The sequence below is a fragment of the Saccostrea echinata genome, unplaced genomic scaffold (assembly GCF_033153115.1).
Source record: "Saccostrea echinata isolate AGI-Se365-2 ecotype Australia unplaced genomic scaffold, CSIRO_AGI_Sech_v1 ptg000054l, whole genome shotgun sequence".
Lineage (NCBI taxonomy): Eukaryota > Metazoa > Mollusca > Bivalvia > Ostreida > Ostreidae > Saccostrea > Saccostrea echinata.
This window is the reverse complement of record NW_026889803.1, coordinates 33,210,789-33,234,406: the sequence shown is the minus strand read 5'-3', so window position 1 is coordinate 33,234,406 and position 23,618 is coordinate 33,210,789. Positions and strand designations below refer to the sequence as shown.

General features: G+C 33.2%; 1 protein-coding gene and 1 long non-coding RNA gene across 2 annotated transcripts in view; both read left to right on the top strand.

Annotated features, from left to right (window-relative positions):
- Nucleotides 1-23,618, top strand: part of LOC133205466 (uncharacterized) — a 47,111-nt gene that overhangs the window by 8,637 nt on the left and 14,856 nt on the right. Inside the window, exons 3-6 of the mRNA XM_061341287.1 lie at nt 4,677-4,770; nt 11,276-11,330; nt 19,321-19,461; nt 19,849-20,009. Of these exons, the coding sequence (XP_061197271.1) occupies nt 4,677-4,770; nt 11,276-11,330; nt 19,321-19,461; nt 19,849-20,009 (451 nt within the window). The remainder of the gene's footprint in view (nt 1-4,676; nt 4,771-11,275; nt 11,331-19,320; nt 19,462-19,848; nt 20,010-23,618) is intronic.
- On the top strand, nt 13,318-15,428 carry LOC133171630 (uncharacterized). Its single transcript, XR_009718826.1, has 3 exons — nt 13,318-13,382; nt 13,532-13,709; nt 14,568-15,428. It is a non-coding gene; the product is annotated as an uncharacterized LOC133171630 (long non-coding RNA).

Below are 23,618 nucleotides of genomic sequence, written 5' to 3'. Positions count from 1 at the left end.
TTTTCTCCAGCTATGACTTCTCTCCAACTATCTATTGTCTTCTTACTTACTTCATTTGATCTGAACAGTTGAGCGCTGTATTGTCTAGAAATTGCCTCACTACCCGCTAATAAACTAGAAAGTTAAAAAAATACGTTCAGTTTTCTAGTAGAAGTTGTTGAGAATCATACATAGGGAATTTATTCATATTGTTTACCAGGAATTTTCATTGGTCTGTTTGGACTAATTATCCACATTTTTTATTAGTCTGTATGAAAATGTGTTAGTCTGAGACTAACAAACTAACGTTAAGGTCAAACCCTGCTATATATAGTAGTGTATCAGCCCTGTTACAAAAGCATTGGACTAGGAGAGACAGCATCTGGGAACTGGGGCTGTCTCACCCTTAGGGCAGAGATATCTCTGTCTTGGCCCATTGTCAAGGGACTGTCTTTCCCTCAAATTTCAATCCATTATTTCTGTTTTATTTGTGAATTATGAGGAAAATTTGTATTAAAGTTGGTAAATGAATATATCTTGTACAATAATATTAGATATGAGTCTTTAAAAATTGTTTATATATGCTAAAATATTGAGAAAAATTTTTTTAAAATGTGTGTCAAATGATGGTACTTGTGATGTAAGAGAGGTAACTCTTGTTTACAGAGAATATCATCACATGTTTAGAAAAGAAATGGATGTTTATTTGCTTTGACAGTAAGCCAATACCAAGTTTTCTCTTTATGGGTCATTTTTTAGTTTAAAATATATCATACACAAAACAAACATTTAAAATAAATCTTAGACCTGTGATGATTTTTTAACAAGCTTTTGTGTGCTTAAAATATTTGTCTTTCTTTTCAAAGAAATCCAATTTATTATAGCCCCTGCTTAAAAAGGGGGGAGGGATATATAGTGATGGGGGTATCTGTATGTCTGTAACACTTGGGGGTAACAATCTTTTATCCACAACTTCTCTTATTCCACTGAATCAAATTTTAATGAGACTTTCAGAGTGTCTTTATTACATAGTGTCATTTAGCACCAATTTTATTTTTCATTGGTAGAATTTTTGGGTTTCCTATGGCAAAACATGTACACTGCCATTCTTTCTATAACGTTTGAGGGGGGGGGGGGGGGTACCTATCTCTTATCCACAACTCGTCCTATACCACTGAAAAAAAAATTTCACAGAATCTTTATTACATAGTGCCATTGTACACTTCCTATTTCATTTTGATCAGACAGATATTTGGGGTTTGCCATAGCACAACATGGACACTGCCAATGTCTGCCATTCTTCCATAACATGTGTATACCCATCTCTTATATCTTCAACTTCTTTCTATGCCACTGAATAAAATTTAATGAAACTTTCACAGAATCTTTATTACATTATGTACATGGTGCAATTGTGCACCTTCTGTTTTTTGGTTTTGATCGGACAAATATTTGGGGTTTCTTATTGCAAAACCTGGACTCTTCTGTCTATAATATTGGAGGTACCCCATCTCTTATCATCAACTCGTCATAAACCACTGAATAAATTTAATTAGACTTTCACAGAATCCTTTTTGCATAGAGCCATTATGCACCTTCTATTTTATGTTCTGATTGGACAGATATTTGAGGTTTCCCATTGCAAAAAACTGACTTTGCTATTATATTATTGGGGGGAGGGTTTATCATTTTTTGAGCTCGGTGCTCACAGTACCTCTAGTTTTAATTTAAATCTTTCTCCAGAACTGGAAATAGGACTAGGTTCTTTCGAATCTTTGTAGCCATTACTAGAATGGGCCACAATAGGGGGTCAATGTTTCACAGAAAAATATAGGGGAGAAAATCTTTTAAAATCCTATGAAAAACTGCAGTCATAATTCTATGTCAGCATTCCCAGTTAGTGTAAATTCAAGTTTAGTCAAGTCATTGTCTCTGCGGTTAGGAGGTTAGGACCACAGTGGAGGTCAAAGGGGTACAGAGAAATGCTTTTTAATGTATGAAAAGCAGTAGTGCAGCTTTTATTTCTGTTAATATACACCATTCCCTTATAGTGTAGTTTTTTAGTGAAGTTAATGCCCTAGGGACAAGGGTATGGCCACAATAAGTGATAAAAAATTTAATGGAACTAAGTAAAGAAAAAATCTCTTTTGAAACATTAAGAACAGCAGGACCAAGGGTTCTCAGGTGAGCATTGTGGCCCAAGGACATTTTGTTTAACATCTGCATAAATTATATTCTATTAAGAAAAAAAAAAATCTTAGAAAGAGATAGATTAATTTTCCTTTGAATTAACCTTAACTAAACTTAACTAAGATTTTGCCGCTATTGTGAATGGGAGGCAATTCCTACAATTTGATATCTCTTCCTCCACAGATAATAAAAACTGCTGAGGCCAGAAATTCCTGGAAGGTAAAATTAAACTCTTATCTTTCAAATCTTTTTCACATGAACAGGAAAAATACATAGACAAACATGTACATAGAATCACATTCCAGAGATATCAGTGACTGCATTTTATACCCACTCAAAAAGTAGAAGGATAATTCATGGATTTTTGTACCCTCTCAAACCGGAACGATAATTCGTTTTTCTTACTTATGAAAGATAGGAGAATGATTTATTGGTATTGTGCAAGCAATATTGTAATGATCAAATTTCCCCTCATTTTGTCTTCATTTATATGCCTATAGATATTCATAGAGGGGGGAAAAAAATCAATCAGAATGCATATACCAAAGAAGACTACAGACTGTCAGGAATTGCTGAATCAGCTGATTTTGATAGTTCGCCAGCTGACTGGCAGCCAGACGTGTGCGGCATTAGTGAATAATTGTTTGTTTGATGTAACCATAGCTTGGTATGTGAAGGTGAAGTCAATGCTTTAACATCAAGCCTCAGTGAGTGAACCGTATGCTAGTGACAGCTAATTGTGTGTGGTTCTGGGGGATACATAGTGCTGTGTACCCCTTCTAGTCTTGACAGTCTAAGTAGACAAAATTCTTTTTCAAATTTCACCATTACTTAAATCTATTGCTTAGGATATAATTCTGCTGACATAGCATAAGGATCATTTTTTTTGAGTGAATTTAAAGGTATGACAGGTCAGGCCATTGTGACGAACTAGAACACTTGGGGTATAAGAGGTACTTGTAACACAAAATTAAATCTTTTCGCAATTCTTCACCGGTTAATTATCTAACTTCTTTCTTATTTTATTTAGACTGCCCCTGTAATCTATGGTTACCACCCAGTTGATTTTAATGTCCATTGAATGTATTGAGTTATTATATGATAACTACAGGATGTGATAAAAGAATGGAATGTAACAATGATGTGAATGATATGATCATACCCGTGTTTGTTTGGTTTGTTCATCAGTACTAATTAGTATAGGAAACAAGTAAGCTAGAGAGAAATCAGATGATCCAGCTTAAATTGAAGAAAACGGAAGTATTCTTGATAGGAGGTCAGGCAGAGTTTACATATTTCAAATGTTTTGATAGAAAAGTAAACTCTTTGTCTCTGCATGGTGTCTTTTGTAATGTCAGCTTTTCGCCAAAAAATTCTATGATGTCAGCAGGTTTGCAGGATGCAGGCATTGTATGTTCTAGAACATCGATATTCTAAATTATGCAATCTGTACTCTAAAAACAGAGATGTCCGTGTTTTTGGTATTTTAATTACTGCTTTTCATTTGAATATACGTGAGTTTAGGAATTATGTAGTGTAGCGTATTGTGTTTCACATTTGTGAAGAATGGTTTCATAAATGGCAGTACTGTTAAAACTTCACATGATATTAGAGAATAAAATGCCTGATTGGGCTGAAGGGCTTATTCAATTTTCAAGTACATTTTTCAACGAAGAAAACTTTTTTTTCAGTCTGGTTGTTATATTTTTTGTGTGTGTGTGTCATAAAAGAGAAAAGAAAATCTTTTCATCTTTAATATTATTAAATGTTACAAAACACATTGATTTACAAGCCCATGCAGATTACTGACTCTGCAAAAAAAAGTTGCACCCACGTGCACTATAGGGAATAAACAAGTTCCTTATTAATTTGAGGCAAAATACTTGCAGGCTTTTCTGCTTGGATGGGTCTATGCTATTCAGAAATCATGTAGACTAAGCTCCTTATGAACTTTTGATATTAACTATATGCGCAAATGTCTGACGTGCTACCATCCTGACGAGATAAAACTGAAACAATCAATATACCCAAAGTCGGCAGGCAAGAAAATGTTGTTAAGGCTTTCTGAATTATGAGGTCTAGCCATTGTGTTACCCTGTATATACATTTGTGGCTTGGGTCCCAGCTGTAATCGGTTGACCTTGCTTTCACAACTATTGGAGAAAAAAGAAAGGCAGGGTTGTCCTCAAATGAACTTAATGAGTCTGTACCACAAGTGAATGTCTGATGCTGACATTTATGTTTCTATATGTGAGAATTGTCTCATTATTATCTTGATATTTTTCCTTATGTTCAAATTTAGAAAAAAAAAAAAAGTTGGTATTTTTCCTTGTGTTCAAATTTAGAAAAAAAAAAAATGATTTTCAGAATTTCAAATTACTGAACCAACCAAAATTAGAATTTCAGAAATCAGCAGCAAATTTTATTTGAATTCTTTGGTTAAAATTTGAAAATTTATGTGTGAAAAAGACAAGTTATTGCAGTCCTCTATTTTTTTCTTCTGTCAGGTATGTTGAGGAGAAGGTGCAGAGAACGGGTGTTGCTATTGAGACTCAGGGCTTCTCCATTGTAACCAGTGGTAGAAAGAGAGAGTCATTAACTGTGAGTATAAATTATGTAAAATGCTTTTTTTTCTCCCTCTTCCTACTTAAAGTAAAAAATGTTAAATGAATCAAATAATCACTTTTTGGTTTTTGGTGAAGTATCAGAATTATTCTCAGGAATAATGAGTGAACTTAAGATTTATACCTATGAAGTCATGGGGAAAATAGATTGGTTATTATTCTAAAGGTCAAAGTGTCACTATTAATACCAAGTTGTCTCAATTTCAAAAATAAAGTTGGAGGTCATGGAAGTTTTACTTAGATTGTTTTGGATGTATGATTTTAGTTAGGTTATAAGAGGAAGATTTTTTTCTTAAGTTTGATCAACAGAGCTGATTCAAAATAAGTTTCTGCTGTATGTTTGTCAAGCTGTTTCTCTGCCTGCCTGTAATTCAAAACTTCTTCTATTGTATGGTACATCAGCTTAATTATAAAAAAAGTTCACAAGAAGACCTTTCCAAGATAAAATATTATATTTGTATAGTTTTTGTTTTGTTTTGTTTTTTTGAATTTCAAAAAAAGGTGTTGCAATATGGTAAGTAAAAATAGAAATTTCGTCGAAATTATTTTTAAACTCTACTATAGTCTTTGCCTTATTCAATAAAATTTGGTATGCAAGTAGAGTACACCAAAATATATATACTGAAATGCAAAAGAAATGCAACATCCTATTTTAGGGGTAAATATTAAATATAGGATAAAATTTTGTATCTAAAAAGTAAGGACATCTTCAATTTTGTAAATATCGGTAATTTAACGGTTGAATGATTTTCATACCATTACCGGAAGTTAAGCTTGAGTCCGCTTACCAGAAATCAAAAATTGCATGTTTAACAAAATATTTGGCAATAATATGGGGTTTTAAGAGTTTGTATCTGTTCATCATAAGTAATGAAGCAATGTTACGAAAAATAAATTCTCCTTTCTTTTCCGTAAGCGATGCCAAGGCTTCCTAAAAATGACTTAAGTACGCATTTCCATTGCTCTAGCTGGAAAATCTCAAAATAAAGGTAAGGGAGAGTTGCAGCTGCAAGTATGCAACACATCATGCCTCAACAGGTTCTTACGTATCATTAGCATGAATGACAGTCCTTGGACCGGAAGTCCAAGGGTTATTACACTGCACTTGGCTAGAGAAAATTCGACCTCATCATCTGAAAAACAGGCATTTAAAAATGGCAAAGAATATTTCTTTCGCTCAGATCTCGAGATTGATGAACTTACTGCATTGTAGAAATCAAGCTGCAACAGTTGTACATGGCATTCTTGCACGCTGTAATTGAATGGCCGGGGTGGGGGGTGTTTTAACATTCATGTATTACTTTCTAAAGTTAAAAAATTATAATTTAACATTTTTATCAAATCTCTGATGTTTATAAATCGAGTTTTACCTTACTGTATTCATTTTTGAAAATCATTTGATAAAGAATTTAAATATTTGTAGATTACTGCTTGTTGCATTTCTTTTGCGTTTCAGTATAGTTCTCTAAGTGTAAGAAGTGCAGATGCAACTTTTCTTGTATGAGCCAGAAGAGATACAGTCTCATCAGAGACTATTGGTTAAATCAGCTTTACCCTAAGACATTACAAAATTGATCTGTTGTGCAAAGTGCATAATTTGGTTGATATGTGAAAATAAGGAGAAAAATATTGTTTCCTTAATAAGGTAAAAGGCAGATGCCAAAGCCTCAACCTTGGGTTAATCAGTGCTTTATCTGTTATGAATTACTATTATTTTCCTCAACTTATTTACCTCAATGTGAAAAATATTTTGCTGATACATTTATGATGTTGGACAGGAAATTGCAAAATTAGAAATTTTGTTGGTGTGTTTTAAGGGAGGAGTCTTTTAGAAAGTGTTGCATTATCCTGATGTTTGTGAATAGTTTTCAATATTCAGAAGTCAGGTGTCTATTGATTTCATAGATTTGCATTGAAAAAAATTTTGCTCAAAAAACCCCTTATTTCTGGATTTATCACATGAAAAGATATTTCTGAATGATTAATTTCTTAGAAAGGATCAAACAAAGATATTGGATAAAGGCATGAAGTTAACAGTCTACAACAAATGAAAAAAAAATTATATGGGATGTCAGAATCCCTCAGACAGGTGATTTGAATAATCTAGGGCTTAATAGTCAACTAACCGGTGCAAATTTCTGTATGAAATGTTCAAGATTCTTGTAATTGAATTGTAAAAGTGAGGTTTTAGGACAAAATCATGTTCTCTGAGTGTCGTGAATACAAAAGCTAATTTCTATTTTGCTGATTTTTTATTCTCCCAGAAAATGAATGCAGAGATCTTCTTTTTTTAATTTTAATGCATTATATGAATTGAAATTTGATTTAAAAATTCAAAATATGATTTAATTTTGATGAAGCAACCTAATGCTGTTTCAATCTTTTGCCATATGTTTTCACCTGAATTTATATTATTTTTACAGAAGGGCAAACTGGGTGTAGATTTCTTAAACAGGAGAAAAAATTCTTCCTTCATCCTGTTTTAATCATTCCATATGAAAACTCTATAAATTATGCACATGTATCTTCAGAAATGCAATAAGTAAATGTTTCTGTTTCGGGCAATGGTAATTCCAGCCCAGTTCAAAATTACCTTTTTATTATAAGAAGGTTTTTTTTTTTAACTCAGTGATCTGCAGTAGATTGATCTGGTAATGGACACCTCATAGATCAGATCCATTGATTACATACCATTATAACTGCTTGAATTTACTGAATACTGAAAAACTGTCTATTGCATTCAAGATGTTTCAAAATTTTTATAATTTGCTGTTTAGGGAAGAATTTTTATTCAAATAAATGAGTAGGAAACATGGTTTCAAGTTTTTACCGGTTAATAATGATGCAGATACATGACATGTAAAATCACTGTTCACCTAATCGTACTTCCAGAAAATTCTGTTAAATTATTTAAATTATCTGGAGATGTTACATAACTGAAAATAGATACACTGACGTATGGTGTAAAAAGGAAAGTATAATTTTTTAATGCTCAAATGTTGTTCTAATGAACTGTAGAATGTTCAGTAAGTTTGCGGTTTATCTCTATAGACACTGTACTTTAATTTGCTTTCTAAAAAAATTGGCAGTTTTAAGTTATATTGTTCTTGAAGAGAACAATATTGTAGTGTGCCTTTTTAGAAAGAAAACATAAAAACGTGTACATAAAACATAAAATCTGCTGAATTAGAGGTATTTCTTAATTATATTTCATGTCAGTAACATGTTTGAGTACATTACAGTCTGGTTTTACATATTCCTTACATTATTTGTATAAAAAATGCCATTCTCTGATTCATGGTTGGTTCAAGTGATTAAAATAATACTTTAAATCCTGTACTAAAGCAAGGGCAAATTGCAAGAAAGGAGGATCATTTCATTTTGTCCAGGGCCTTCAGGACAAGTGTTAAAAATTTCATGCAGGAAAAGTCAGTGGTAATTTTAGGTTCCCCTTGATATTTGGTTTTATTAGAATAACAATTTCTTTATTTTTGAAATGGAGAGAGTAAAGATTTTGTAATCTGCTACTGTACAGGTTTGTAACCCCAAGAATTAAAGTTCAGTTCTAGGCTAAAGTCTGGTTTTCAGCTGTGCGAGTCCTACATTTGCCAGAAACATAAGGGTGTAGAGTTGAGCTGCATATTGTTAGATAAGGTTTGTTGATTGAAACCTTTGGCTCAGGTTAAAGATATGACAATTGAACCCAATCTTGTACACTAGTTTAATATCTTTAAATATTGTATATTATTTTAAACTTCCCATTTGATGATGTCATCAATAATGATCAGTTTTGTGAAAGCCAACATTTACTAAGCTATTATCCATGGATAATGGAAAAGTGAAAATATGATTTCCTTGTGTACGTGTATAAAAAGATAGTATTTTAGACTTTGCTCATACTTCTTGACTCAAATCAATTGTCATCATTTGCATTGGTACTGTCACAAGGTCAAGGTCAAAAGTGATTTTTCTTGTCCTTGAAACTAAAAATGTTAGTTTATAAACATCCAAGTCAAAGAAGTAGGATGATTAAATTCAGCTTAAATGGGTCATCCAGATGATAGTACAAGATATTTAGGGCATTGGGACATCAAATGTCAGTCTGACACTCTCTTCTGATTTATTGAGTGTACACTTCACATAGGTATTATAAAAAAGAATTATTGAAACTGGGGGTGATATATTGTTATAATTAATTCATCAGTAGTGGTTTTACACATTTTAAAAATAAGAAAGTTATGATTGTCTTACTGCAGCTCAATAGGTTATGTAGGCGGACCAAAGTGGAGGATGCTTAAAATGTGCTGAATTTGCTATATTACAAGATAGCACGGCTGTGACTATGGATTTTTACTGAAGTTATGGTTCTAGTGTAATGGGCGTTATGGAAGTATGTTCTATTATAGATGATAAATGATCCTGGAAGCTTTCTTGAGGAATTTAAAAAAAAAAATGTGTTTGAATCAGCAAAGTTATCAATGAATTCATTTTTTTAATTAATATTGCATCCTATTTCATTTACATTTTAAAATCAATATAGTATACATTGAATACAATCTTTTCTGAAAACTCAGGACTTGAAATTCTGATGTTCATAGTACTGGGGCCCTTAATGAAATGATTTAAAGTTAGCCTGGCAATATGCCTGTATTTGGACAATGTCATGGTCTGAACTTGCATTGACCAGTATAGATCCTGTTTTACAGGGCAGCAGTTTGAAATGTTACTGACCTCTTACGGACACGATAATAGCCATAGCTTTAAGATGAAAATTCATGCATAGAATGCTTTGCACCCAAGGAAGAAGTAAAAATATATGATTTAGCTTATAGATTGATACATATTTATTTATTTCTCACAGATTTTCTGTATTAAAATGAAAACTTTTTTATGCTATTGATTTTATGTTTTGACTATATCATTAAAGATACATTCAAATTGTACCATTTTTATTAGCATAGTATTATACTCCAATGTACCTGTGATGCATATGTGATGACCGGATCTGCAGTAAGGGGGATAACTCTATGTTCAGCTGTCCATTTATATCCCGACATTGATTAATAATGCAATAAGGGGGATAACTCTATGTTCTATTGGCCGTCTAACTGATTTTCATTATAAAGCCTGATATTGATTGGTAATGCAGTAGACGTCTGCATTTTTAAGTTGCACTCTATGATGTTTTATCATGCTACTATTCCGCAGGCCTTCTGTTGTGCAGGATTAACGTAGATTAGCTAGGTTTGTAAGCTATTACACTTTTACCTCTTGTTGAATTTTTTTCAAAGCTCAGGAATTTAAAAAAAAAAAAAACAATAAAATAATTCAGATTGATTTGGGCATTTTGTACTTTATGAATTTATCTTCTTTACTGGCACATTGAATTTTAATCTTGAAGTGGTGCAAGAACCGAATTGGGGAGTGTTCATTCTTCGATGGTTAAGGTACATCTTTTGTTTGTTCCATACACATTTAAGGTTTTAAGGGTGTGTCCTTTATAAACTTGGCAAAGCTTTTAGTTATTTGGATTTTTTCCATAGGTACTAAGAAAATATTTAGCTTGCACATAACAGGTAAAGTTATTTTATTTAATTTCATTGAATTGTCACAAATGTGTTTAAAATATGCACATCCAATGAAATAAATGTTTTCTGAAGGAGATATATCTGTACATGTAAATGCTTAAAAAAAAGGACAGGTTGTTACTTTAGAATTTTTATTGACTTAATTTTTTTTTAAAAAAAAAGACAAAACTTTGTGTTTGTTTGCCTATGTTTAGGTTCAGCAGGTACAGGTATGTAGGTATGTATGAATCACGTTGCTATTTGCCAAAAGGATGGGTTCAAATACAGGAATGTTAGCAAATTACACCAAAACACTCCAGTGCAATTACACACATCATATTGCATCGAGAGTGTTTAATTTAGAAGAAAATTGATCAAGTATTGCCGGTTTTTAGCAAAATTTTGCAATGTACATTTTGGATGCAAAGAGAAGTTTGAATTTAAATGTGTTCAGACTAGGGGTTGTTGACAGCTCGCCATGCCGATGATAATGCTTAGTCACTATCAGCTGATTACCAGGATTTTGGACAGTTTTGGAGTGCGTAGAATATTAAAGCTTCCACTTTGTGCAATGGATGCAAGGAGAGGGGGTCATGATACATTTATTTAAAGAAAATAAAGGGAACATTTTTGGAAAGGAATTTAAGTTTAATATTGTAAGAGTAGGATTGAAGTTCAAGGTCAGATCACACGGGGCCAGAGAATGTATTTGGTTTACATGTAATTGTTGCCAAGTCCTGTTAAATAACACAGTGTTTGGCTCTTGAATAACACTGCATGGAAGTTCATGAGTGTACATATTTTTTGACCTGTCTCCTCTTATGTTTATCTTAATCTGACAAATGTTGATCATTTAAATTGCCATCAAGAATTTTTATTCAGGTTTTTGACCCCCTGTTTTTTATTTACTTCCAGGGAAATGCCACACTCCACCTTTACCCCCATTTTGAGCCCCTTAGGCAGATTAAAGGTAAGGATATGACAGTCAAAGTCTATATCATTTTATTGATGTAGATTGGCCATTTTCAGTTTCAGATTGATTTAGCCAATCACAGAACAAAAGGAAGTTTGAATTGAACTTCCTTTCTGAGGAATGTCTATTTTTGGATATTACTTAATCAAAGTCTGCATGGTTTTTAAACTCAAAATTATACTTGCTTCATTGAATTATATGGTTCATGAAAGTGTACTTTGAATCTTTTCTGTTGTAATTTATTAACATAAATGAGACTTTTTTGAGAAATAGGTTATAATTTTCTTTAAATAAAATTTCTGATTTGTTAGATCCACTAAATCTTAGACTTTGGATTAAAAAGTAAGTTAAGAATCTCTTCTTAAGAACAATCTTGAACAAAATTTCAATACTTATAATGATTTCTTTTAAATGATTATTTTTTGTGAGTGAAATTCCTCCCTGTAGTAGCTTCCCTTACCAAAATGAAATGTTTGCTGCAAGTTTGCGGCAAGTTTGCAGCAAGTTTGCTGCAAACAAATCTATGTACCAGAACAGTATGCCAGAAGTGTGCAGTAAATGCAGCTAGCAGCACACAGTATGCCACTTGTGGTTCATTGTGTGCTGCTAGGGGCACATTATGTATTTCTAGCGGCACATTAATGATCTGATGCACATGTGTGCCAGAAGTACGCCACAATTTTTCCTTAGATTCCTTTTATTTAAATAGTGTGCCAGAAGTGTACCAGAAATGTTTCTTTTAACTTTTAAAATGATTGTGTACCAAAAGTGTGCCATAAAGATTTCTTAATATCCATTACTTAACCTGTACAAAATTCAGAGGCATATAAAATGCATGCATTTTTTGCAAATCATGGTATACAAGAGACATGTATTTTAATGAAAAAAATGTTCATTTTAGGCATGCACATATTTTTGTCAGGAATATATCTCCTCTTCTCCTGGTGTAAAATTCAAATCTGTGCATATTTTTTACTTAGTCTCTTTCACACAGGGAAATAAATCTAGAAAATTGCAGAAGGCGTATATAATTTTGTAAATCCTTAGGTAGACTTTCTGATTAAGTCCATTTTGGTGAGATAGTGAAAATTTTTATTTCGTCAACTTCTCTTTTAAGTACTTAGTAGCATATATTATAAGACACATTTTTGTGATAAACTGTCAAAAATTTATTTATTCCATGTGTAATAAACATTGATTATTTTTTCGCCTTTGTTGTTTCTATAGAACTGTACATTATAAATGCATGTACACATTTATGCAGAAGTGTTTTTCATCTTATAGTAATACACCAGTGGTACTAATAAACACTTATCAACTACCGGTAATTAATTAATTTGTACTTTTTCCCAACTTGTAAATTTTCCCAAGCATTGTATTTGTAATACAGATCATGATACCTGTACTTAATTTCAGAGGCATTTTTTTTTAATTTTTAGATTAAAAAAAATCTAATTGTCTACATTTCAAATACAAGTGTATTATAAGTGTTTAAAAAATAAAAGCAATTAACATAAGTAAATTATACCGATTAAATTAACCATGCAAACATTGAAGCCCTTATAGTTTTAACAAAGCACTGGTTGTTGCTAAAAATAACTGTCTCTCTTAGAAAACAAATTATTAGATGATATATACTTTCACTTCCCTAGGGCTAATTACTTGCAGATGTTCTTAGCAAACAATGTTTAGGAACGACTTGTCTTAAGTGTTATAGACCTTTCTAAGAACGGCTTATCAGTTTACGTCTGTTCTATTATCCACCCTAATCTTTAAAATAGGAGTAATTCGTATAGTTAATTCTTCTTGTGTAATCTTAAGTGATTTTTTATCATTATATTCTATAACAATAAAGAATTCCTTTTTAATCAAATTTACACATTCTACTGATTAGATCTTTCAGAAATATAAAACCGTTTAGGTAACTAGGGGGTTTTAAACAACAGCATTATTTACATCGGAATGTTTGCGCCAAATTTAAACCACCAGGTCATGGCATGAACAAAGAGAAAGGAGAAAGCGGCAACAATACTTGGATGAAGAAAAGAGGTGATTATTTTGAAATACATTGCATAACACTGAGTTCTTTTTTACATAAGAAAAAAATAAGACTTGGCTGCATTTGCAGAGCCAGTTGTTAGTATATCCCTGTTCATATCGAAATGGGTCAGTATATTTTTATGTTTTGTTTTATCCAGATGGATTTATATTTAAATCCGTATGATGAATCAGTAAGCACTCCACTTAGAATAGATAAATGATGAGAATTCGGGATTGGATGGAATGAAGAACCTGCAGTCGGCGATATGTCTTGCTCCATATTCAGACGGGCATTTATCAGGAAAAGATTCTGCTAGCTGAGAACATGGACTAAAAGTAATTGTGTTAGTAAATAAATCACAGTTAATCATTGGGTCCATATTTAAATGTTTATGTCACAAAATACACAGAATTCTTTGTAATGTATCAGAGAAGCATGTGGTTTTTAAAATAATGCAATTGTTGTATTTGAATCCTTGTTTGTCAATCTGTCCTAGATAACAGGTCCAGTACAATCAGTGCATTTAGCTACGTAGCTAGAATTACCTACCATAACTTTATTTAGCTACCTTAGGTAGCTTTATTTACTTATTTCAAGGCAACTTTTCACAATTTTGCTTTTTAATTTAAAAAGACAAAAAGTCACACAAGTAAATGTCTACTAATATTTATTCCAGGGATTATTTAAAAGGCAGTCCAGAGCAGAGATAGTTTAAACATTGCTGCATTTGAACACTTTTTTTATTTCACTCTGGAAGTAACTGTTTGGTCACAAGTTAACTGTTGTATATAGCCCCAAAACTTTCAGAACTTTGATTGCAATTGTGCAGAAAAAGATATATCTCTAAGAGTGATTTTTTCATGAATTATTTTCAGATGAGATCAAAGTTGAAAATTATTACTGCATCAAAGTGCAATTTTCTGCACTTTCTGAGAAAAATGCTAATTTAAGAAATATGTTTGATTTAGTAGCTAAATAAAGCTACTTCAGGTAGGTAAATAAAGCTATGTAGGTAATTCAAGCTACATAGCTAAATCTAGTGATTGTACCAGACCTGTATAATGCCATGATGTGACACAAAACAAGATACAAATGTGGGGTCACTAGGTCAAAATTAGGTTAAATTCATTGCTTAAATAAATTTTGGTTTCAATGAATGCAATTCAAGTAATTTATCTCTATCTTTTGAACAGATACTTGATGTTGGAAAGGAAGCCCCTCCTAATTATGAGAAGTTAGTTGAAATGAGTGAACTTGAAGTACCAAGAAAGTAGTTAATAAAAATTCCCCGCAAATGCAACAGCTTAGGACACTCTTTCATCATGACATGGATTCTTTAGTGATAGAATCATGGCACTGGAAAAAAATGGCCGCCTTTTACAGTGTAAATAACGTTGTGGGTGAGGATTTGAGTGGCCACTGACCAGGTTGGACAAGTGGCCATTTATTCAGGTTAAATATATAGTATATGTTGTCAGGGGGAATTGAAAGTTACTGCTGGTCATGAGTGGACATTGATTTCAAGTGGCCGCTAAAACAGTTCTGATTGTAATTATACATGCATTGTGCTAGAATAAGAATTGTATAGCATTGCGTATTTAATATTTAAATAAGTTCTCACAGATCACAGTTTGTATATGATTTTTTCCCTCATGATCTTTCTTCTGAGTGTATACAATCAAAAAGGTTGAGGATGAGGAAGTCAGAATTTAACAAGTTTATATTTTAAAATACTCTGTGATTTTAATTCATTTTGTGCAGCACTATTGCATTGATATGTGCAGATGAAATTCATTGTAAGAGGTGAATCTTTTCTTTCTTGTAAAATGTTTAATGGTTGTTGTTAACCAGAAATCCTGTATTCATTTTACAGGACGATCAATTTAAATTTGTGTCATACTCAAGTGATTTCTATGCACCAAAGGTTGTGAATGTATTAATTTATTTTTGTTCTGTTTCTTTCTCTGATGTATACAGTGTAAATGTTCAACGAACAAATTTTGTTCTCGTGCTGTGCAAGTCTTTTTTAAACATTGAGTTTATAGTTAGTGTTATATACCTTTACCTTGAAATTTTCATAAATAATTTTTTAAAATTGCTTGAATGTTCTTTTTTTATTAGCTGTCATGTTTAATTATGTTCTTTTAAAATTAATTTGTTTAAGTAAGGTATGTTAGCTTATGGCATTGTGTATGCCAGTAATGTGCCACAAAAGTGTGCCACAAACTTGCAGTTAACTGTATGCCAGAAATGTGCCACAAGTGTGTGCCGCAAACTGCATAATGTAAGGATTTGAATTGTTTGCCGCAAATGTGCCAGAACTTTGCCGCAAATATGCCGCAAACTGTGTGCCAGAAAAAAATTTGCATACGAAAAATTTACTTGCGGCAAGTTTGCCGCACATATTTGCCGTAAATTTGCAGCAACTGTGTGCCAGAAGGCTTTTATTTTGGTAAGGGTTTAAAGTTTCTCAGATATGGCCGGATCAAGAAACTTAGATTAAAATGATATTTTATTTATGATGGCAGAACCGCATGACTAGGAGGAAGAAAAAATGTTCCTAAGTTGGCTGTTTAGTCTTAATAACCATGACTACAGAAAAGGGAAAAGAAAAAGGAAGCATGTTTCTGTTGAGTTAAAAAGGGCAATACTTTGATTAAAAGTGTACTTAGCAGAGTGATCAATTACTGTCAAAGTGCAAAAATGGCTCATCCTTACTGAAGTTTTTGGTTGGTTTGTTGTTTTGTGTGTATTTTTTTCTCCAGAATAAATTTTAAACCTGGTGTACTTTTTGCGTTGGATTCAATATTTTTGGAAGTTGAAATTTTTGGAATAGAATGTTTGGTTAAAATTTAAAGAATGGATATGGGATAGTATTTACAAACACTCTTGTCTGATGAAGGAAGTTCATTTGTATTTTTTGTCATTAAAAAGGAAAATTTATGTAGTCAAAGGAATGTGCTGATGAACAGACGGCCCTTCACTAGGTAGACTTGAGTAGTTATTACAAGCTGCCTGATGAAGAGCTGTCCTGTTTTAAGGCCAACACAACCAAAATTTCAGACTCTCACCTTCCTAGTCCATGTAGATCTATGGCAAGCATATAATTTACTAACATTTTTTTCTTGAATGTTTACATGTACAGGAAAGTTCTTTCATCCCATTCCTTAACAGGTCATTTCCCTTTGGAAAGGTTACTGACGTCAGCTCAGAGCATACGACCATGATTATCGTCTAATGAAAAATAAATGCTAATTGCAAAATATTTTTCTATGTGAACATTTCAGAGGAAAGTGAATTGCCTTAGCCTACCCTCATCTCTGGGTATAAACATTCTGTGACAAACAAGGCAGGTGACAGTGGTGTTTCAAAAGCAGGGAGGAGGTTGTAACGAGATTGCTCTAGCTGACATGATGAAAATTGTTGTGTGCTGAAGTTGGAGATGCTGACCTTATCAAGAGGTTTTAAACCTGCCTCGGTATTGATCTGTCTGGCATGTTCTCCTCGTCAGCATTTACCCGATCTCTGCAATTCTTAAAGCACACATGCCACTGCAGACCTACAGGCCACTGAAGCTAGTACTTGTGACTCCACTGAAGTCGTCAGTTTATGATTTATCTAGAGTGATGTATTGTACTTTGTCACCATCCTTTGCATGCTGTAAGCATATTGTCTGAATGTCTGATACTGAAATGTCATGTCTTCACTATTTTCTATGGATGCACTGAAAATCAATTATTTTTGTATGAAATCCATTGCAAAGATCACTGTTCTTCAATTTTGTGCAAAGAACACCAGTTTTTAAATGTTTTTTTTTTTATTATTTGTTTGCATGCATATAAGGAATATCAAAGGCCATACTGGAAATCATTTAATATTTGCCTCATATTCACTTTGTCTAGAGGGTCATCTTTGTGTGCACTGGATATTCCACTGTTTGACAAGCTTGGAATGGTAGTTTTTCCTTTGGCCAGCTATCTCGTGCAAATCTGAGCTGAGAGCTGCCAAATGAAGGGCTGTTGTTTCTGCTCACCAAGCAAACTTCAACATATGAATCAGGCTAGTGCATGCGTGAACAAAGTATTGTCACCTGAGTAATGATGTGTCACATCTCATCATGTATAGTCACTATAGTGCACTTTTGTTAGCATGGTAGAATGGCCATATAACAATAGTTTTGGATCATACCTTGAGAGGAGACAAGTGTCAATTTGCTGAAAATAGAGACTTTATTTTATTTTGAATTTAAAAAAAAAGAGAAGAGATCGTGATCTTGAATAATTTAAGTGAAGTATGTTTTACCATGTGATTGGAAGATGAGACAATTGTTATTATCAGTATTTAAACTATGGTATTTGAAAATGAAATGAAACCCTACATCCTTTCATATAAGGTAAAAGATGCGCACTAGAAAAGAGTGATATTATTTCAGATCCATCTCATCTGGAGGTGGTACCTTGTACCGGTAACCAGGTTACCAGATTTAGCTTGGTTCTGGTTGTTTAGATGTATTCTTTGGTTACTCTGATGTTAAGGCATTCATGTCATTCATGTTAACAATACTTCGAATTTGATAGTATGTAATATGTATGTACTGGTTTCTGTCACAGGATCACATTATAACATGTACATGAATAATTGAAGACTTCATAGTATTGTCAGAGCTTGTGATCAATGGACACTTTGGTGACATGTTGTTGGCCCATGATTTCTAAATAATAAAATTATTGACCTTTGCTAGAATGCAGACAAAAATGTCTGAGTGTACATAAGCAAACGCACACAGATGTAGGAGGATAGTGAAATTTTAATGCATGCAGTTTTGTACTTTTGTTGTTGGTGATATGACTGATAATATATGTATAGAGGAAGGGATGGGGAGAGTTTGTTTATAACTGAAGTGAAATTGTATCTGGATTGTATATTGTAATCGCCATGTCCTACCATCAGCATATCTGTAGGCGGTACACAAGGTTAAGCTTTAGCTTTTCAGTCACATTCTTGCTCATCTCGAGGGTTATCTTAATCATAGTTGAAGGTATGGGCATTTTATGGAGATTATAATATATGTACTGACATACTTTTTTGATCCATTGACTGGTCTCTAGTGCAGTAGGTCTATTTCAGCTTTTAAGTCACTTTTTTGACTTATGTTAATATAATATAAGGACTTGCATAATGGAGGGAGGATCTGAACTAATTTTATGCTTCAGTAGCTTCTAATATATGCAAGGCCAGTTCAAAGTTAAGGTCTTTCTTTTTTTTGTTTTGTTCATCTCAAGGACTCTACGAAATGGTCAGCTCAGTGTGATGCATACTATCTGACCTGCATTTTATGCTCAAGTAACTCAAATAATTATTATCCCCCCTCCATTACAAATAAAATTATAGGTTTATAATTGTCATTAAGAATTACCATGTCCGCAGACAATTATTGCATAAATTTTAAATGAGTGAAATTAAGATTTAAGGTAATTAAGGAAAAGGTAAGAGTCAGAAGAGGGGAAGTATGAAATTATTTTTGTGTTGAATTTCAAGGTCAGTGGAAAATAAATATGAAGTTTTTGCTTAAGTCAATTTTAAGCTTGCAACGTAAGGGAAGTGTATGTGTCATAAAGGTGGCTTATGGATTGTATGTGAAATTACTCATTGTACTTTGGTAACCATAAAAATTTATTTGTTTGTTAAGCACATAAAATTATTTAGATATGGTACCTAGGAAACAAATGTAAAAAAAAAAAAAAATGAAATACTTCAAAAAAAAAAAATTTGAGCTACACAGAAGAAATATTTACTTTTTTTTTACCGAAATCAATAAATTGAATAGTAATACTTATTGATTAGATATTTATCAACCTATCTTACATTGATATTATACAACACAATTCTTGTTTAAATTGAATGTTCATTTCGATCTTTGTCAATTTCTGTATGAAAACTTTACAGGTGTCACTGATTACCTGACAACAGAGATTTCCACCTCGAAGCAGAAGCGCTTTAACCTTGTCAAATTTATAGACACACCTGGCTTAGTGGATGGAGACATGCAATATCCATTTGATGTGAACAGAGCCATTCTTTGGCTTGGTAAAAATCTTAATTTGCATCTTTTTCATGTCCTATGATTAACTTGTCAGTATGTTAAACCATTCAGTTACAATGAAGATTCAAAAGGAAAATAAAGCATTTTTCAATAATTCAGTTTGCAAAACCTAACTCTTTGGTTGTGCATGTTCCTTTGATGATGCATAAGAAAAAAAGGACAAAAAATTGCAAGAAACATAATTATGTGTATTTTACATGCAATTTAAAGCAAAACTTCTAGTTTTTAATACATGTATCTGACATTTTTGAATCAAGAAATAGGAACTCTTTTCATCAAGAAATAGGAACTCCTTTCATGTTATCTCAGAATCATACAGGAATATCTTAACAGGAATATTAAGTTTTTTCAATTTTCTTTCCCTCAAACAGGTGAGTTGGCAGACCTGATATTTGTATTCTTTGATCCGATTGGTCAAGCCCTGTGTAAAAGGACATTGAACATTGTGGAAGAGCTGAGCAATAACCATTCTGAGATAATGAGATTTTTTCTCAGCAAAGCAGATGAGGCTGGAGATGAAGGTGATAGACAGGTAGGAATTCTGATGAGTAAGTTAGCATGAAAATTGTTATTTAGTTGAACTTCGTTATCTCAAGCATTTATATCTCAAATACCATGGGTATAACCAACTTAGATGGATGTCCTAACAATTATTAAACCTCAATATTTGGAATCCTTGAATATCTTGGAATTTTTTTTTCTCAAAACTTTTAACTTCAGGAGAACAAGGTTTGAACATATGTCATATATGGTTAGTAGAATAAAATGAAAAACTTTATTCATGATGTTTTCAATCATTTCATGTGACTGATAATAAAAGCATGAAAGGTTGGAGACATATATATACAAATGTAGGTAAAAATTTCTTTTGTTTACCCAAAAACATTCAGTGAAGGGATAGAAATGATTTTGCACTACTTATTTTAATACTTTCATGATGTTTTCAATCATTTCATGTGACTGATAATAAAAGCATGAAAGGTTGAAGACATATATATATGAGTTGCATCAAGCGAAAAGGGACCTTCGTGACAAAATTTTCGAAAATAGGCTTTTGACCGTTTCTGAAAGAGCTAATTTTTCTGAATATTTTGACACCAAATTTTTTATCGTATACCTTTTAAATTCTAATTAAAACTCTAAAACAAAATCAATGCAATGTAACAAGATGACGCTATAAAACGTTGAATAACGTCACAAAACATCATTGATAATTGGAACGTCATTACTAAATCATCCTTTGTATTGATTAGAAATTACTTTTTCTAGATGTTTTTAAAAGTTTTTTTCTTTCAATATCTAAGAACAAATTTTAGTATTTATATGATTGTATACATTGTAAAATAGTGATAATATTAAGGTTGAAGAAAAAAAAATATCTATAATTATGTACATTTATATAGAAGTAATAAAGGTAGTAGTTAATTTTCAAGGAATATATTTCGACATTATCTCACCTTTTTTTCTACATCATCAACATAACCATGCTTCAATCTCTAGAAAATTTTTATTTGAAAGGATCCTTGACAAGGGGACAGACCGCTGACTATACAAAACCAAACAAATTCCTACTCTGAAATCATTTCGCCTTGGCATTCGTAACAACACGGCCATTTTCCTTGGGTTATTATTCACGGAAATGACCGAGTAGTACGATTGCTCGCAAAGGGGTAAATGAATATTTGACATCACTGTTAATGCTCGCAAAGGGGTAAATGAATATCTGACATCACTGTTAATGTAGTGATTGATCCCGGTCAAAGTATTATTTCTCTTTCGCTATAATCACCAAATCCACCTCCACAAAAACAAACCCTTAGGCAGTACTTACATGTATTTTTTATGGAAATGATACAGTTGTACTTCCCTGAACTAATGTTTTTAGGGGTGCTACTTTCAGGTATTGTTATTTTTACTTATCCACACGTCTTTCAAAAAAGGTTGTCCTATGATTTTATTTCAATTGAAAATCATACTGAAATGTGGAAAATCTCCCAATTCAAAATACAGTTGGTTAAACGCGTTTGTTTAATCCCCTCCCCCCTCCCAATGATGTTTCCTGCCTATATGACAGTGATTTAAGACGCTAAAATTAAATTAAATATACCGGTACACACAGTAATTGTGACTTAACTATACATGTATATCAGTAAAAGAATTAAAGTTTTTGTACATTAGGGACGTGGGAAGGGGGGGGGTCTAGTTCGAAAATGAGCCCGGCACTTTGTACTTCGAACAAAGGCAAGTTACAGTCCCTGAAACGTTCTACTTTCCCATTTTTCCGTTCGCTCACCGTTCGTTCAGCGTGCGTTCACCGTTCGCTCTCCGTTCACAGTTTTGCGTTCACGGTTCACCGTGCGCTCGCGTTCACCGTTCACAAAGCGTTCAGCATTCGCTCTTCGCTCCGTTCACTTTGCGTTCACCTTGCGTTCAGCGTTCACCTATCGTTCAGTTTTCATTGTCATTCGGAACTCCGAAGTGAAAGGACTTATCTTTGTGTAGTTAAGGAGTTACAGGTTTTTTAATTTATTAACTAACATATCGTGTTTGAAGAATCATTATTGCATGAGGAAAAATATCTACGATATATATTTTTATTATTCTAACTTAGCTGTTAGGTTATTTATTAAATTACTCTGGAAAATAAATGTTGTTACAATCACATTCTGTACCTATGTAGAGCGATGCTGAAATATTAAATTTAAATAAGGGCAATGTGCAAATACTTCAAGCACTGCAACATTTTGTTGTTTTGTTGAAGACGACAAATCGTTAATGGAGATATAATTATCCAAGTCAAATAATTACGCAGCAAAATTACGAAAATATTTATTTCTAATGCGTTTTTAGCTCACCTGAGCCGAAGGCTCAAGTGAGCTTTTCTGATCACATTTTGTCCGTCGTCCGTCTGTCCGTCTGTCTGTCTGTCTGTCTGTCTGTCCGTCTGTAAACTTTTCACATTTTTGACTTCTTCTCAAGAACCACTGGGCCAATTTTGACCAAACTTGGTACAAAGCATCCTTGGGTGAAGGGGAATTTAAATTGTTAAAATGAAGGGCCAAGTCCCCTCACAAGGGGAGATAATCAAGAGAAGACAAAAATAGGGTGGGGTCATTAAAAAATCTTCTTCTCAAGAACCACAGGGCCAGTAAAGCTGAAACTTATATGGAAGCATCCTGGGGTAGTGTAGATTCTAAATTGTTCAAATCATGACCCCCGGGGGTAGGGCGGGGCCACAATAGGGAATCCAAGTTTTACATTGACATATAGAGGAATAAATCTTTAAAATTCTTCTTCTCAAGAACCACTGGGCCAGAAAAGTTGAAACTTATGTGGAAGCATCCTTGGGTAGTGTAGATTCTAAATTGTTAAAATCATGACCCCCGGGGGTAGGGCGGGGCCACAATAGGGAATCCAAGTTTTACATTGACATATAGAGGAATAAATCTTTAAAAATTTTCTTCTCAAGAACCACTGGACCAGAAAAGCTGAAACTTACATGGAAGCATCCTGGGATAGTGTAGATTCTAAATTATTAAAATCATGACCCCAGGGGATAGGGCGGGGCCACAATAGGGAATCCAAGTTTTACACTGCAATATATAGGAAAAAATCTTTAAAATTCTTCTTCTCAAGAACCACTGGGCCAGAAAAGTTGAAACTTATGTGGAAGCATCCTTGGGTAGTGTAGATTCTAAATTGTAAAAATCATGATCCCCGGGGGTAGGGCGGGGCCACAATAGGGAATCCAAGTTTTACATTGAAATATATAGGAAAAATCTTTAAAAATCTTCTTCTCAAGAACCACTGGGCCAGAAAAGCTGAAACTTATGTGGAAGCATCCTTTGGTAGTGTAGATTCTAAATTGTTCAAATCATGACCCCCGGGGGTAAGGCGGGGCCACAATAGGGAATCCAAGTTTTACATTGAAATATATAGGAAAAATCTTTAAAAATCTTCTTCTCAAGAACCACTGGGCCAGAATAGCTGAAACTTATGTGGAAGCATTCTTTGGTAGTGTAGATTCTAAATTGTTCAAACAGGACCCCCCGGGGTATGGAGGGGCCACAATAGGTATTACAAGGGGGGGGGGGGGAATCTGGTAAAGAACAGCATGGCCAAAGTTACTCAGGTGAGCGAT